The sequence below is a fragment of the Halichoeres trimaculatus genome, unplaced genomic scaffold, assembly GCF_033239565.1.
Source record: "Halichoeres trimaculatus isolate MK-OKI-2021-1 unplaced genomic scaffold, fHalTri1.1 fHalTri1_scaffold_22, whole genome shotgun sequence".
In the NCBI taxonomy this organism is placed as follows: Eukaryota; Metazoa; Chordata; class Actinopteri; order Labriformes; family Labridae; genus Halichoeres; species Halichoeres trimaculatus.
Window position 1 is genome coordinate 21,378,607 of NW_027437200.1, and position 14,375 is coordinate 21,392,981.

Sequence of the window (14,375 nt, forward strand, 5' to 3'; positions counted from 1 at the left end):
CTGACACCCACCGTACGTTGCTGGTTTGACTTTTATACAGTTGCCCAACCCGTTCATCCTCTGCGTCCTGAAAGCATCAATTCATCACTGAAAACTCAAACAGCTTCCAACTTGGAAAACATGTTTATTCACTTTAACCAGTGCAGTCCAATGACAAACATCACATCGACAGAATCAGACAAACATGGAGTAACACTGCATTACACAAGTCAAGGTCAGGTAAGGTTGCAAAACCTCGGCAACAAACGAAACAGGAAACTGTCTCCATAGCGATAAGAGTGCTGCTGTTGTTTTTTGAGGGTTATGATGTGAGCTTCTTTACATGATCCGGTTTTGATCTGACGAGAAGAAGATGATCTTTTGTGATCAATTGAGGATAGTGTTGATGGATTTCTGTACGGCTTGTTGTGATGATACGCTGCCACCTGCTGGTGAGAAGGAGGATGTGCAGCAGATCAATCTTACATTTTCAAACCTGTGCTCAGGTATTTCTGCTAGTTTGCATCCCAAGCTAATTTATTTATTGGCATGAAGCTCAAAGTATGATTGAAATAAAAAGGGCTGAGCTTTGTTTCTTTGTTTAAACAAATAATGATTTAAAATCTTTGATTTGAGCTCAACTATTTCTTTTTTTATGTAACACATTCATGTTTTAACGTATCCAAGGCAGAAAATGTCAATAACATAGTTTTAAATAAAAGAAAACAACTTTAAAAAAAAGAAAAAACTTTCCTAAAGATTTTACATCTGAGTGTTGGAGAGCGTTTGTAACTTGCTGAGTGTTTCTGAGTGTTTAGGAATTGTCTCCGTTGACACTGTCGCCGTCATCCTCTCCTTCCTCCTGCTCGCCTTCCTCTTCCTCCTCTTCGTCTTCCTCGTCTCGCCCTCTGCTTTTCATCTAGGAAGAGGAGACAAGAAAGATGAGTGAAGGTAAATGAGGTCGCATTAGACTGAGAAAAGGGGAGGAAAACTGTGGTTTTTGAGAAACTGTCTTAAGACTTCTTTCCTGGCTCCTCACCTCCTCTTCATCCTCCAGCAGATCCCCCTCCTCCTCAGAGTCCTGGCTCTCCCTGTCCTGTTTCAGGCTGTCGTCCTTCTTGCTGGAGGTGGACGAGTTGAGGGAGGACACTTCACCTGGTTCCTGTTTGTTGCTCTTCAGCTCTAAACCAAAGAAAGAGGAGAGGGGTAAAAAAACAAAACAATAAACAGGATTTATTTCTGTGTTTTTCACATTCGTGTCCCGACAGTTGAAGCTTGGGTTATCTAAGAGCAGAACGCGTCACAGAAAATATCAAGTGACTTAAAATACAAGTGTCAAATCTAAAAATAGATCTGACATTTCAGGAATTTGTTTTCTCCTGCAGCTTTAGCGTGGATAAAAAAAAAAATACCAGCACCTCACTGGAACCAGGTCCAGCTGTTCTGTGACAAGGCTGTTTTCAATGTGCACGACAAACCATCAACAAACAGGAAGTGACAGAACAAAGGTGAGAACAGGTTTGATAAAAAACTGTTTAATACAGACTCAGAACGACTGCTGGTAAGTAAAATAAAGAAGGGGGAAAAAAAAGAAAATTTGGAAAAAAAGAAGGAATGGCTAAAATAAATCATTAAAAAAAACTAAGAAGATAGGAAAGCAGGAAGGAGAGAAAAAGAAAAAAGCCAAAAAATGAAAGAAAGAATAAAAAAGGAAATAGAAAAAATATGAAGCAAGCACCACACAAAAGTAAAGAAAGGAAAAAAAGAAATGAATTAAAGAAACAACGGAAAATGGAATGATGGAAAAAAGGAGAAAATGAAAGCGAAAAGAAGAGGGCAAAGAAAAAAGAAAATGTTAGAAAAAGAAAATTTGGGAAAAAGAAAGAAGCAAGAAAGAAAGACAGGAAGAAAGACAGAAAAAACAAATGGAAAGAAAGTAGGAAGAAAGAAAGAAAGAAGAAAAAGAGAGGAAAAAGAAAAAAGGAAGATTGGAAAAAAACAAAGAAAAAAGACAATGAGAAAAAAAGAATCGAAGAAAGAAAGACAGGAAGAAAGACAAAAAAACTCATGGAAAGAAAGAAAGAAAGAAAGAAAGAAAGAAAGAAAGAAAGAAAAAACTAATGAAAAGAAAGAAAGAAGAACAAGAAAAGTAGAAAAAGAAAAAAAAGGAAGATTGGAAAACAACAAAGAAAAAAAGAAAAAAAAGGCCAAAGAGAAAGAAAGAAAAATCTAAGAATAAAGAAAGAATAAAGAAAGAAAGAAAAACCCTTGGAAAGACATACAGAAAGAAAGAATAAATGAATGTGCGGAAAAAGAAGAAAACATTTAAGGAATTAAATTGGGGAAAAAAGAAAGAACTCCTTCATATCTACTGGTTTTGTTTCTACCCTTTCTCATCTTCTTGATTTGATGATCTGAAATCCTTACCTGACTTCCTGCTGTGGTCCTTCTCCATGCGCTCCAGACTCTCCAGCAGGTAGTCCACCTTGTGTTTGATCTGCGTCAGCTCCCTCTTGATGGTCTGCAGGTCGTCGGCCTTCACTGTGGGCGGAGTCACAGAGGAAACAAAAAGACAAAAAGACGTTAGGGCAGCTCGTGTGATTCAGACGGTCAGGAGAACAGGACGGCGTGTGGTCGGTGAAACCCACTCGTACGGGACGTCCTCTGGCTGCTCTTGGAGGAGGAGAAGCTGGTTTTGGTCCGTCGGCTGCCTCCTCCGCTCATACTGACCCGCGGGCGCTTGGAGGGAATGACGGCCCGGGACAGAGGAGGAGGAGGAGGAACACGGGACTGGTAAGAGTACATCCTGAGATAAAAACAAACAACAACTTTAAGAACAAAAGAAAAACAACAGTGGTTAAAAAACAGACGAGACGTGAAAGATAAAGAGTTTACCGATCGTAGTAATCTCTCTGAAAGTCATAATCCAGATCAATGGATGAGCTGTAAGGAGAGCAGAAACAGGTGAAGGATTACCTGGATTTGTTTTTGTTTTTCTGTCACTGAAACAATCAGCGCACACTCACCTGTACATGTCTCCTGCAGAACGCTTCACTGTCTTCGATCTGTGAGGTTTGGGCTCACCTGCCAGGTTAATATCTGTAGAAAGGAAAGAAGAGTGAATGGAAATCACACGCAGCAGTTCCCGGTGTTTGTCACTAGAGGGCAGCAAAGCAGCTCAGAAAAAACAGGGGAAAGCTCCCTGTGTCAAAGTGAAGACTTCAAACTGGGACTGATGTGACTCTGATATTTAATATGAGTCGACTGAGGCCTTCTCTTTTTACCAGTTGCATTCTGGGATACTCTCTAAGACCTTTACAACCTTAACGGCCAACAGGAAGGTGTCAAAAAAAAAAAAAAATTCTTTGTTTTGAATCTTCTGTTTCTGTTTACTTTAAACTGACAATCTCTCTAGAATAAAAATGTTTGGGAAAGAATCAATTCCTTTGATTTTTTCTTTAAAGTCACTGTTTTTTTCTCTTTTTATATGGATTCTTGTTATTTTTTCCTTTAATATCTTTGATTTTTCCTTTAAAATCAAATAATTTGCAAACTTTTCTTGAACAATATTGATTTCTTCAATTGTTTATTAAATATCATCAATTCCTTTGATCTTTTCCTACATTTCTTTGACCTTTTCTTTAATATCACTTTATTTTTATTTTTTATATTGATTTTGATTTTTTTTGCTGAAATACCTTTTATCTCACTTTAAAAGCAGATTTTTGCAACATCTTTTCCCTAGTATTATCAATTCCTCCAACCGTTTTTTGTATGATTGACTGTTTTTTTATTGTACAATTTCTAAAGCCTTTTTAAAAAATTTATTTTTCATATCTTTTTTTAAATATTTTTGACCTTCTTTCAATATCAACATGTATTTATATTTTTTTATCACAAGGTCCTTTTAGCTTTTTTGAAATATTATTTTTTTATCTTTTCTTAATATTGATTCTTTGGATTTTTGCTTTAAAATCCCTTTGTTTAAATCATTTTTTAATATCATTGACTCCTTTGATCCATTCTTTAATATAATCTTTTTTTTAATTTATTTTTGTTATTTTAAATTGTTGACTTTTTTTTGTTAAATAATTTCTAAAGCTATTTTTGTATATTTATTTTTTGTATCTTTTCTTTAATATTTTTGACCTTCTTTCAATATCAACATTTATTTTATTTTATTTTATTTTCACAAATTCTTTTTAGCTATTTAAAATATTTGTTTTATCTCTTTTTTAATATTGATTCTTTTGATCTTTGCTTTAAAATCTTTTTTCTAATCATTTCTTTAGTGTCATTCCTATGATCTTTTCTCCTACATAGTCATTGGAACTGATCTAACATAATTTTTTTGAATGGTTTGATGAATAACTTTTTTGCAAAAAAGACACCAACCATTCCAAAAATATCTTGAACAAGTGACATTAAGATCCCTGAGATCAACAAAAACAGCATCACAAAGTTTTAACAAATAAATAATAATAATAAATTTTATTTGTATTGCCCTTTACATCAAAAGATCTCAAAGGGCTACCAGATAAAAAGAGAAAAGCAATTTAAAAAAAAAAAAAAAAAAAAAAACGAAGCAGAAAAGGGCAGTTAAAAAGATCTAAAACAGCGACAACTAAGAAGAACCAAAAGCCTTGTTAAAAAGAAAAGTCTTAAAATGTCTGAAAGCTAAGCTAGCTTCTTTTAGCTTTGTATGAGTCACTCAGACTCACCCAACACCTGTCCCACGATCATTCGCCCGTCCTCCCCGGCCACGGCAGCCCGGGCGTTCCTCTCGTTGGAGAACTGGACGAAGGCGTAGCCCTTGTGGACGGAGCAGCCAACCACCTTGCCGTATTTGGAGAAGATGGCCTCGACGTCGGCCTTGGTGACCAGCAGGGTGTTGAGGTTGCCGATGAAGACGCGGGAGTTGAGAGAGCGAGGGTCCGTCTTGTTGGTGACGTTGCTGCTCGCCATCAGGCTGGAGGAGGACGACCAACTGTAGGAAGGAGAAAAGAAAAGAGAGATGTTGTTAAAATCTGAGATGTGTTCAGGGAGACAAGAGGAAGTGGAAAAAAGAGAATTTATGTTTAGATTTAATTCAGTGGAACAAAAAGTGAACAGACAGCAGAATAGACAGAGTGTAGTGGGGTCATGTAGCGTCAGCACTCACTCCATTGTGTGTCTGTACTCGGCTCAGTGGACGTCTGCCTGCCTGAGTCTGACTCTGCTGGAGAGAAGAGGGTCGTCGGCAAACTATGAGAGACGGAGTCAGCGACTGAGGGAAAACAGCTACCTCCAAAAACAACAGCCTGTATTTGGGATTTTTCCTTCCATCAAAAACAAAAAACAGGGTAAAGGGGGCTGGGCAGGAGGAGGTGGATAAACGTTTGAAAAATGAAGCTGGTCGTTAAAAACCTGGGGGATAAATAGTTTGTTGTTATGACAAAAAAATGTTACATTGAACCAGAGAAATTTCCTTTAAGTGCCTTGTTTACTTTCAGAAATGGCAGCAACCTCTCAAAATTTGTCAATAGGGAATCGAGACTGATACTGACATAAATACTGTCACAGTTATTAACTGCAAAACCAACAGCTAATGATTTATACGATGAACTTATTAAAAAATATATTTTATAAAATATATAATATTTTTCATATTTATATCATTTTGGAGTGATATTATTTTGTAATCTGCACTTATTTATATATTCATTCTATTTGATTGGTTTTATTTATTGATTAATTTTATTTCTTTGTTCATGCATTTAATGTATTTTCAGTTGTGTAGCTTTTGTTTATTTATTTATCTAGTTTATTTTTCATTTTTTTTAAAAACATTTAATTTTTTTTATTCTCCACTTTTTCAGTTTCCTTTATTTGTTCATCAATTTACTTGTTTATTAAATGTCATAAATTTATCTACTTTTCAAACATATCCCATTTATTACCTTTTTTCTACATTTTGTCCATTTTTTTACGCTTAATAAATTTATGTATTAATTTTTCTGTTCTATTACTATTTTTATTATTATAATTATTATTATTGTTATTACAAGTATTATTTTATTATTATTTATTTTAAAATATTTTTTTAATCACTGACTTATTAATTTATTTAGTCCCTTAAATTTCAAACAAATGTATTTATTAACTTTTTTATTTACGTTTGTCCGTCTTTTAAGCTCAATGAATTTGTTTTGATTTTTCTGTTCTATAATTATTTTTTAATTATTACTATTATTATTATTATTATTTATTTAAAAATTTATTTTTAATCACTTTCAAATGTATTTATTTAGCCCTTTAATTTAAATAATTTTCATTTATGAACTTTTTTATTCACGTTTGTCCATCTTTTACACTTAATAAATGTATTTAATCTTTTCTGTTTTGTTATTATTTTATTTGTATTATTATTACTATTATTGTTATTTTCTATTATTATTTTTTATTTATTTATTTTATCACTGACTTATTAATTTATTTATTCAGCCCTTTAACCTCATTTATTCATCACATTTATGGGTTGAACTTAATTATTTGGGTGCAGATGCATACAGTTTAATTAAATCTGACAATAAAAACATTAAAGTTATGTGTCAGATGAGGTCAAGAAGCCACCATGCATCAAGCTAATCACGTGTATGGCTTGTGGTGTGTTAAAATGTTGAAACCTTAAAATTAATTTATCAAAGAAATGTGTAAATTAAACAATAAAAGGGAAAAGTTACTAACATGTAAATTCCTGTTTTCTGTCTGTGACTCTGCTCTCAGCACCAGCGGCTCTAACCAGCAGTTACACAAGCCAGAGACATCAGCCTGTCGAGCAATTAGCAGCGTTAAGTGTGTCAGCTTTAATATGAGAGCCAGACTGTCGCTGCTGCATTAGTTACAAACACTGCAAAGTTATATAACACTGCAGGGAGGAGGGATGTAGAGAAGTAGACCCTCTACAGCACTGACACACATACTTTCACTTCATTTTCACATCATACTTTCTCCATTAGCTGTTTGTTGACTTCTCTTATCTCATTTTGAAGACCATTCAGGTAAACTCTGTCTTCATTTGGAGCCATAAACCCTCATAATTGAGTAAACACAGGCTCTCCATCTTGTTCTCATCTAATTATCAACCCCTGAGCGACCACAGAGGCATGTCTCACCTGCCAGAACGCTAACGGCTGCCAGCTGGGCTTCGTTCTAACAGCCAGCAGCAGCAGCAGCAGCCGTGGAGCTACCAGCAGGGATTACACGGTGTGCAGCAGGCTGTCTGGCCAAAGCATAATGTGCTGCTCTCCTCTACATGATTTGGATGTTCCTGTAGCTTTGGCGCGCTGACAGGGTGTCCGCAGCTTGAGGGGGAGGGGGTGCTGCCACAGGCCGCTTAGTGGATGCTTCTAAATCTTTGTGGCATGTCGGGGTTCAAGAGCAAAATCCAGGGTTTACAAACGAGCACCTGGTGTGATTTTCACGTAAGCATCCGGATTTACTGTTGGACGGAGGATGAGGGAAGTTTTTATGGAGATTTTAACACCTGAGCTTTCAAAAAGGGACACGCTAACAGGTTGTAGTTTCTATTTTACACTTAGGGCCTTAGCATCACATGGTTTAGGGATTCTTTCATGTTCATCTGACAGTTTTGATTGCGTCAGTGCGCCTAAATACTTACAAAACTTTGCACAGGCATCAGAAATTGGCTGTATAATACATGGGCATAGTCTCTATGACATCACCCATTTGTTTTTAATGCAGAGTTTTGAAGCCCATAGTCGATGGAGTCCCAATTCCAAATGCTAAATTCAACCTAGCTTTGTTTGATTGGATGAAGTAAAGAGGCGGGACTTGAGCCTCTTGAGGCCACTTGTCAGTCAAGACAGCAATGCCCTTATATGGTCAAAACTCATGAGTGACATAACAAGCGGTAAAAACATTCACCTAAGATGTTTGTTTTGAGCCACACCATAAAGATGTTTATTTTTGCTGTTTAAACCCCCGTCTTTGGCCTGGTGTGTATGTGGTGTCTGGTGTTTTTGCACCCAGCCTCCCTCTAGTGGACACTTGATGAACTACAGTTTTTAGCACTTCTGCATAAATGATGCATGAAAATACACTTCTTTGTTTTAAAGAAGCTGAACCGGTGTTCATTTTTTTAACCCTTTTGTTGGGATTTTCTTTTCAACTTACAGGAAATTCAGGTATCATTTTTGTCCTTTAACATCTTGATAAAGACATATTTCTGGACTTTTTAAGTTAAGCGTCGCTCATATCAAGTGTAATAAAAATAATTTTAACCTAACAGACATAAAAACTTATCTTATTTTGACTTTTTGCGGTAATTATGTATATCGAGTTGGATTAAATACTTATTCCCAACCTTACAGAAGTCAGAGCCCTAACTGGACCACCCTAATCAAGAAATCTGGACATGCCCCGAGTCAGTGTCTGCTTATTTTGCAACTGAATGCAAAATGGAAACTATTTTACTGGACACACTGAAATAAAGAAATCTATAGGAGTCAGTGTCCAGAAAAAAAAGCCTTATTCAAGATATACACTGATAAAAATGACGTCCTGACTTTCAAGAAATTACACAAGAATTTGAATTTTCCCCTTTGCCTTTTTATGCCAATGTAGTTTTGTTTTTAAAAATTCAATATCTTGTATTATGGCTTTTTAAGGATTTTTTTTTTTTCATATTTTTGAAATTTGATTTAAAAAAAAACTGATGAAATAAAAATGTCTTGGTCCAAGAATAAAAACAAGTACACTCTTCTTATCCCATATATACATTTTCTTTTTGTTTTTAAGCAATTCAGGCGTCATTTCTGTCTTAATATCTCAAATGAGCTACTTTTTTTGCCATTTTGTCTCATTTTTCTGTAATTCTGATTGGATTTGTGCATTTTTTTCTTAAATCTAAGAGTTTCAACTTTATTTTTTTGTGGTTCCATGAATAAGGTTTGAATTCAATTTTAACCTCAGAGTTTATTTTTAGGCTTATTTCAATATATCAAGAGTTGTGATAGAAGATGGAATGATTGTGTTTAGCTCTTGTCAACTAACTTGGGTATTATTTTTGTTTTAATATCTTAAACTTACTTATATTTGCTTGATAAAGGTCTATGACCGAAATGTCGCATTAAAGTTTTTCTCTCTGGAAGTTGGCAAGTGTGCAGGATTTTTCTTTTCCTTTTGGTAAATTTGACTGCTTTTGTCTTCTTGTTGTAATATCTTGAAATTAGACTTTTTCTGGTCTTGACAGGTCCATATGGCTCATGTAAAGTTGAATAAGACCATTTTTATTACAGCAGAAAACATAAAACTTGCTAAGATTTTGTTTTTCCAGTGTACAGAGGGTTTGTTTCTTGCAGAACAACCAGATATGATTGATTCAACATCCTGTTCATCCTCAAATAGGTCATTTCATTACTTCTTTTTTTAATTCTTGCCTCATTTGGGCTTTCCTGAATGTGCAGCTTCTGCAGCTCTCATGGTTTATTGAACTCTGGTTTCATTTTGACAGGGATCCTTAAAACAGATCAGTTTTCTAACACAGTGTTTGATGTTTGTGCTTTGACTGAAACCACTGCTCTCAGGACTCGTGTTGAGGAGGCAGAGCAGTTTCCAAACTGGATGTAACAGATCAGTAAAATCAAACATTTTCAAAACGTTCAAGTCATGCAAACTTAAAAAAAAAGAAAAGAAAGAAAAAAAACTAACACATTCTGCAGCAAAAGCATCAAAACTCAGTTTTTCTGGAGTGTTATTCAGCAGTTTGTTACTGAATCAGGAGTCGTGTTATCACTGAAACAAACCGGGGATCTACAGAAGTCGTGTGAGAAGACGTTTTAGTGTCAGTTTGAAAATTAATCTCTTGATTTTTCTACTTCCACGGCACAAAAAAAGAAAGAAAAAAAAAAACTACATGCTTCGTCTACAAGATCCAAAAAGGGTGAGAAAAAGGGGTCAAAATCACAAAGGGGGAGGAAACAAAAGTGGAATGTCAAAACCAAAAGGTTGAGGTTGAAAAATAAAAAAGGAAAAGAAAGAGGTTGAGACCAACTTACGATTCGCTGCTGCTCAAAAAAGAGGCTTCAAAAACTAAACAAGGGAAACAAAAAGGTGGGATTAGAAAAGGTTTTTAAACTCTGTCAAAACAAAGACAAAGTTGAAATATGAGAAAGAAAAAAACTTGCAGTGCATTGCATTTAAATTTTTTTTTTCAGAGTCGTGTGATTAGAAGACTTGGAGCCTGAAAAAGATCACAGGAAACACTTCCAGGTGGTGCTTCCTGTTGTTTTTTGTTTTAGTTTTGGAGGCTGAAAGGTGAGAAAATCTGACCGCACTATGCCACTAAAAAATAAAATGTAGAAACAGCTGATTTTGCTGCTGATTCTCTCATTTTAATCTGTGAATTATGAACAGGCAGATATATAAAAGTGAGATTATTGCGTTAACTGCAATAAAAACTGCAAGTTTGATCTTCCTTCCAAAAAACATCAGCTGCACTGTAAAAACTGAATCTTATCAAGTGTTTTTGTCTTAGTTTCAGTAGAAAATGTCTTTTCAGACTCAATATGAGCCACATTCACCTGACCAGAAAAGAAAAAAGTCTTATTTCAAGTTATTTAAAGACAAAAATGAGGTCTGAATTGCAAGAGAAAAGTTACTTATATTAAGAAATTCTTCTAGTTTCAAGCAAATTTTCGAACTAATTTTTCTGGTTTTATTTGCGGATTTTTTTGCTACTTACAAGCAGTTCAGATCTCATTTCTGAACTGACCAGTTGAATGAAGCTCAAATCAAGAAGAACAAGACAATTTTCCATAAAATAAAACAAAAACAGTTGATAATATTCTGTTTTTTTGCAGTGTGATCCTCCAGAGAACAAAAGACCAGTAAACAGGGCTCCAGCCTGTTTGGGTTTCATCAGTCTCAGTCTAGTCTCCTTTCCTTTCCTCTTGTGGGGCTGAGATAAAGGCACAGCTCTGGAGCCTGGGGGATTCTTGCTACAGGACTGCTGTGGAGGTGAGAGTCCAGCAGGGGGGGCAGGTCTAACAGTTTATACCACAGCAAAAACTGGAATCCAAGCAAGTGATGACTAATTTTTGGGGTAAAAAGTGTTTTATCAGACTAAGTATGAGCCAAATTGACCTGAGAGGTCCAGAATAAAATGTTTTGTTTACAATTTTTTTTTTTTTTTACATTATTTTAAAGTTTTTTAATATAATAAAGTCTCAAAACAGGAAGCGAGACAAGTCTATGTTGGTACCCAATTGGCAGAGGCTTTTTACTGTTTACAAGTAAATCAAGCCCTAATGCCATTAATTATGTTATACTAAGGCATTTTTCTGGATTTTTTCCTTCATATTTCTAAGATCTTTTTTTCTGCACAGTTCTTTTTTTTAACTTTTTTTATTTATTTTTTTACATTTTTTTTCTCCAAATTCTAGGACTCAAGTTGGAATTGTTTTGTTTTGTTTTTTTCATCAAGAAACCTAAGGGTAAGAATGTTAACTCTGAGATTTATGATAACATAGTTTTGAAATATGGTCAAAATTGTGACTTTTTATTCCAGAATCCTGGGATAAGACATTTTTTAATGTTTATTATATTTTTTTTCTTATGAAAAATGACGCGCACATTGCTCGAAAATGTTTCAATAGTTAGAAATAATTTGTTCTAAAAAATCTGTTTGAATAAAAAACTCAATTCAAGAATTCCAAATGTTTTTTAAGGATTGCGTCCATAAGGGCCTCATTTTTTTGTCTTTATTTATTTTTATTTTTTTTCTTCCATCTCTAAGATTTAGGTCTGATTTGTGACCTTTTATCTCAGAGCTTAGAAATAAGAGGGTTTTCTTTATTTTCATTAGCTGTATCAAGAAATTAAAAGACAAAAAACATGAAAAAAAAAAGAAAAATGTCTTATTTCAAGAAATTATTGAAACTAATTTATTCAAGCCAATGGAGGACTTTTTTATGCTTTACAAATATTACAGCAATAGTTTTTTTTTATTTCTTCCTAAAAGAAGTCAGTTTATTTTGTATTTATCAGGTGAATTTGGGTTATATTAAGTGTAATAAGATGTTGTGCTCGATAGAAAAGATAAACACTGGCTTAGATTTCTGTTTTTACTGTGGCAGACTTCCTACCACCTGTTGTAAGCCTTTGTACATACAAGTTTCTCACAGATATGAATCTCCATACAGTCACTGAGCTACAAGATGGTTATTTCAGGAAGGAATCTGAGATATTTACTACTGATAACCTCAAAACAGCTCATTGTAGGCCCCTCTTCAGGCCTTCAGCAGCTCCACAGCTTAAAAAAAGAGGATTTCTATCAATCTGATAAAAAAAACAATCATCATATCAGCTCAAAGCAACTGAAATCCAAAGTCTGTGACTGCAAAATCAATCAAAACACTGTTAAGATAATGTTCCTTTAAAAAACGCACCCACTTGTCATCAGAGGGGGAAAAAATCACATCACTCCTGCTGCAGAAAATATACTGTCACAGCTCTGCCAAAACACCAAGAAGACAGCAAAAACACGGCTCATGAGTCAATGTCAACCACTGCAAGTCAAGTTACAGGTGGGGGCAAAGCACAGGACGAGCATAAAAAACCTTCAGAAAACACGTTTCCAGAAAAAGAGCGACTGCTTCTGGAACAATCTTCCATCATCTCTCCTTAAAAAAAATACGACCACAATATGATAAACAATTCGGCAACACAGCAGCCCTGAAAAAAACGAAGGTTGTCAGATGTCTTATTTGAAAAACAAAGGCAAAAATCTTGGTGTACTTAAAACTAGTTTGTGCGCAGCTCAAACAAAATGTACGCCACTAAAGCCAAACACAGTCTCAGGAATATCAGGCAGGAAAAATGCATTAAAAATAAAAAACAAAAAGTCCAAAAGACGGTTCAAAGTCAGGAAAAAAATAAAAAATAGGGAAAAATCTCTCGGTTAAAAATACTCACCAGGAGCTAACTAGTAAAAATGAGTTAAATTCAGCGCAGATTTTACTTGACACGGTAAAGATCCGGCTCTGCAGGCTGATTGTATCACCTTGAAACCAGCAGACACGAAATGGCGTCGACTCACACAGACAACAGAGAAGCCACGCCTACTTCCTGCTTCCTGCTGTCTGATTTGACGCTGATTCTACCGCGTGCGGCTATACCCGCTTCTGATTGGTAGTTTGCGTCTGTCACTCTTTGTAAGTGACGTCACCCACACACACTGAACTCCATTGATTTATAGACTTATCAAGACTCCGTACGGGCTGCGGTTGGATTCCCCGGCTGTGAAGGCTTCAAACATCAACGCTGTGTTGTGTTTTTCGATAAAAGCTGAGTCACGCAGCTGTGGTCAGATGTTTCACTAAACAGACCGTTAATACCCTCAGTCCTCAAGCGCGTGCTGATAGAGAACAGGCGGGAAAAGGGGGGAGTAATGTACGGTGTCATAAAATGAAAACTTACTCCAACAAGTGTTGTTGAAAACGATGTAAGTGAAACGCGGGAAACGACGTTGTGACTCAAAACAATACTGTAGTACAAATAAAGAGTATTATTTGATTAATGTTCAGTATAAGTCAACTATGGAGACTAGGGGAGATTGGGGGAAAGTGTAACAGGACTCAAATCATACATCCAAGTTACAACACAGCCAAAGATTTGACCTGAGAAGTTAAAATTCTTTTTGAGGGACTGTTAGGAGTTTCTAAGTGATCTTCAAAAGTCTCTTTTCTAGATATATGCCTGGTTTTAATCCACACTTTGAAACAAGAGCAGGAAAGCTAAGCAGGACAGTGACAGTGCACAAGCTACAGGCTAAAGGCTAAAACAGGAGCTAAACTGTTAATGCTAATATTGATTTCAACCCGCAGTTATTCTGAAGTGGTCTGTTCAAACTTAAGAGTCTATCAATAAAATGAAGAGTGAGGTTACGCTAGCTCTGCTTAGTAGATGACTGGCAAGACATAGCTAACCAGGATTCATTAGCGCTAAACATTACAGCTACGCTAAATATGGACAGCTAATAAACTACATACAAACTGAAAGTGTTAACTTGCAGTCATGTTAGCCCACAGCTAACCAGCGATAGTGCTACATAAAGACAGCTACTACAACATTTGCTTGTTGACACATTTCAAACTACGCAACAATGCATTAGCTGCTTCAAAGGAAGCCCAAAGCCCACGTCATATCCAACATGGCGCCTGCCAATGATCATCTTCATTACTCTGCATCAGGATTATACAGATGATGTCACAGGGACTACCCCCGTATGTTACACAGTGATAAACTTAACATAGGGTAATTCACATGTTAAAGTTTGAGCACAATTTTTTTTCACAAGGTAATGGCAACATGGATGTTAAAAGTTAATTTAATCC

At 35.5% G+C, this 14,375-nt stretch overlaps 1 protein-coding gene across 1 annotated transcript; it reads right to left on the reverse strand.

Annotated features, from left to right (window-relative positions):
• Positions 1 to 514: 514 nt before the first annotated feature.
• Positions 515 to 13,094, reverse strand: hnrnpc (heterogeneous nuclear ribonucleoprotein C). The gene is made up of 10 exons (XM_074699369.1): positions 12,955 to 13,094; positions 12,433 to 12,493; positions 10,038 to 10,071; positions 4,701 to 4,966; positions 3,006 to 3,078; positions 2,875 to 2,922; positions 2,628 to 2,785; positions 2,407 to 2,520; positions 1,019 to 1,161; positions 515 to 898 (listed from the first exon to the last, which is right to left on the reverse strand). The coding sequence occupies exons 2-10, from the start codon at positions 12,437 to 12,439 to the stop codon at positions 794 to 796; spliced, it is 948 nt and encodes a 315-aa protein (XP_074555470.1). The 5' UTR covers positions 12,440 to 12,493; positions 12,955 to 13,094; the 3' UTR covers positions 515 to 793.
• Positions 13,095 to 14,375: the final 1,281 nt, after the last annotated feature.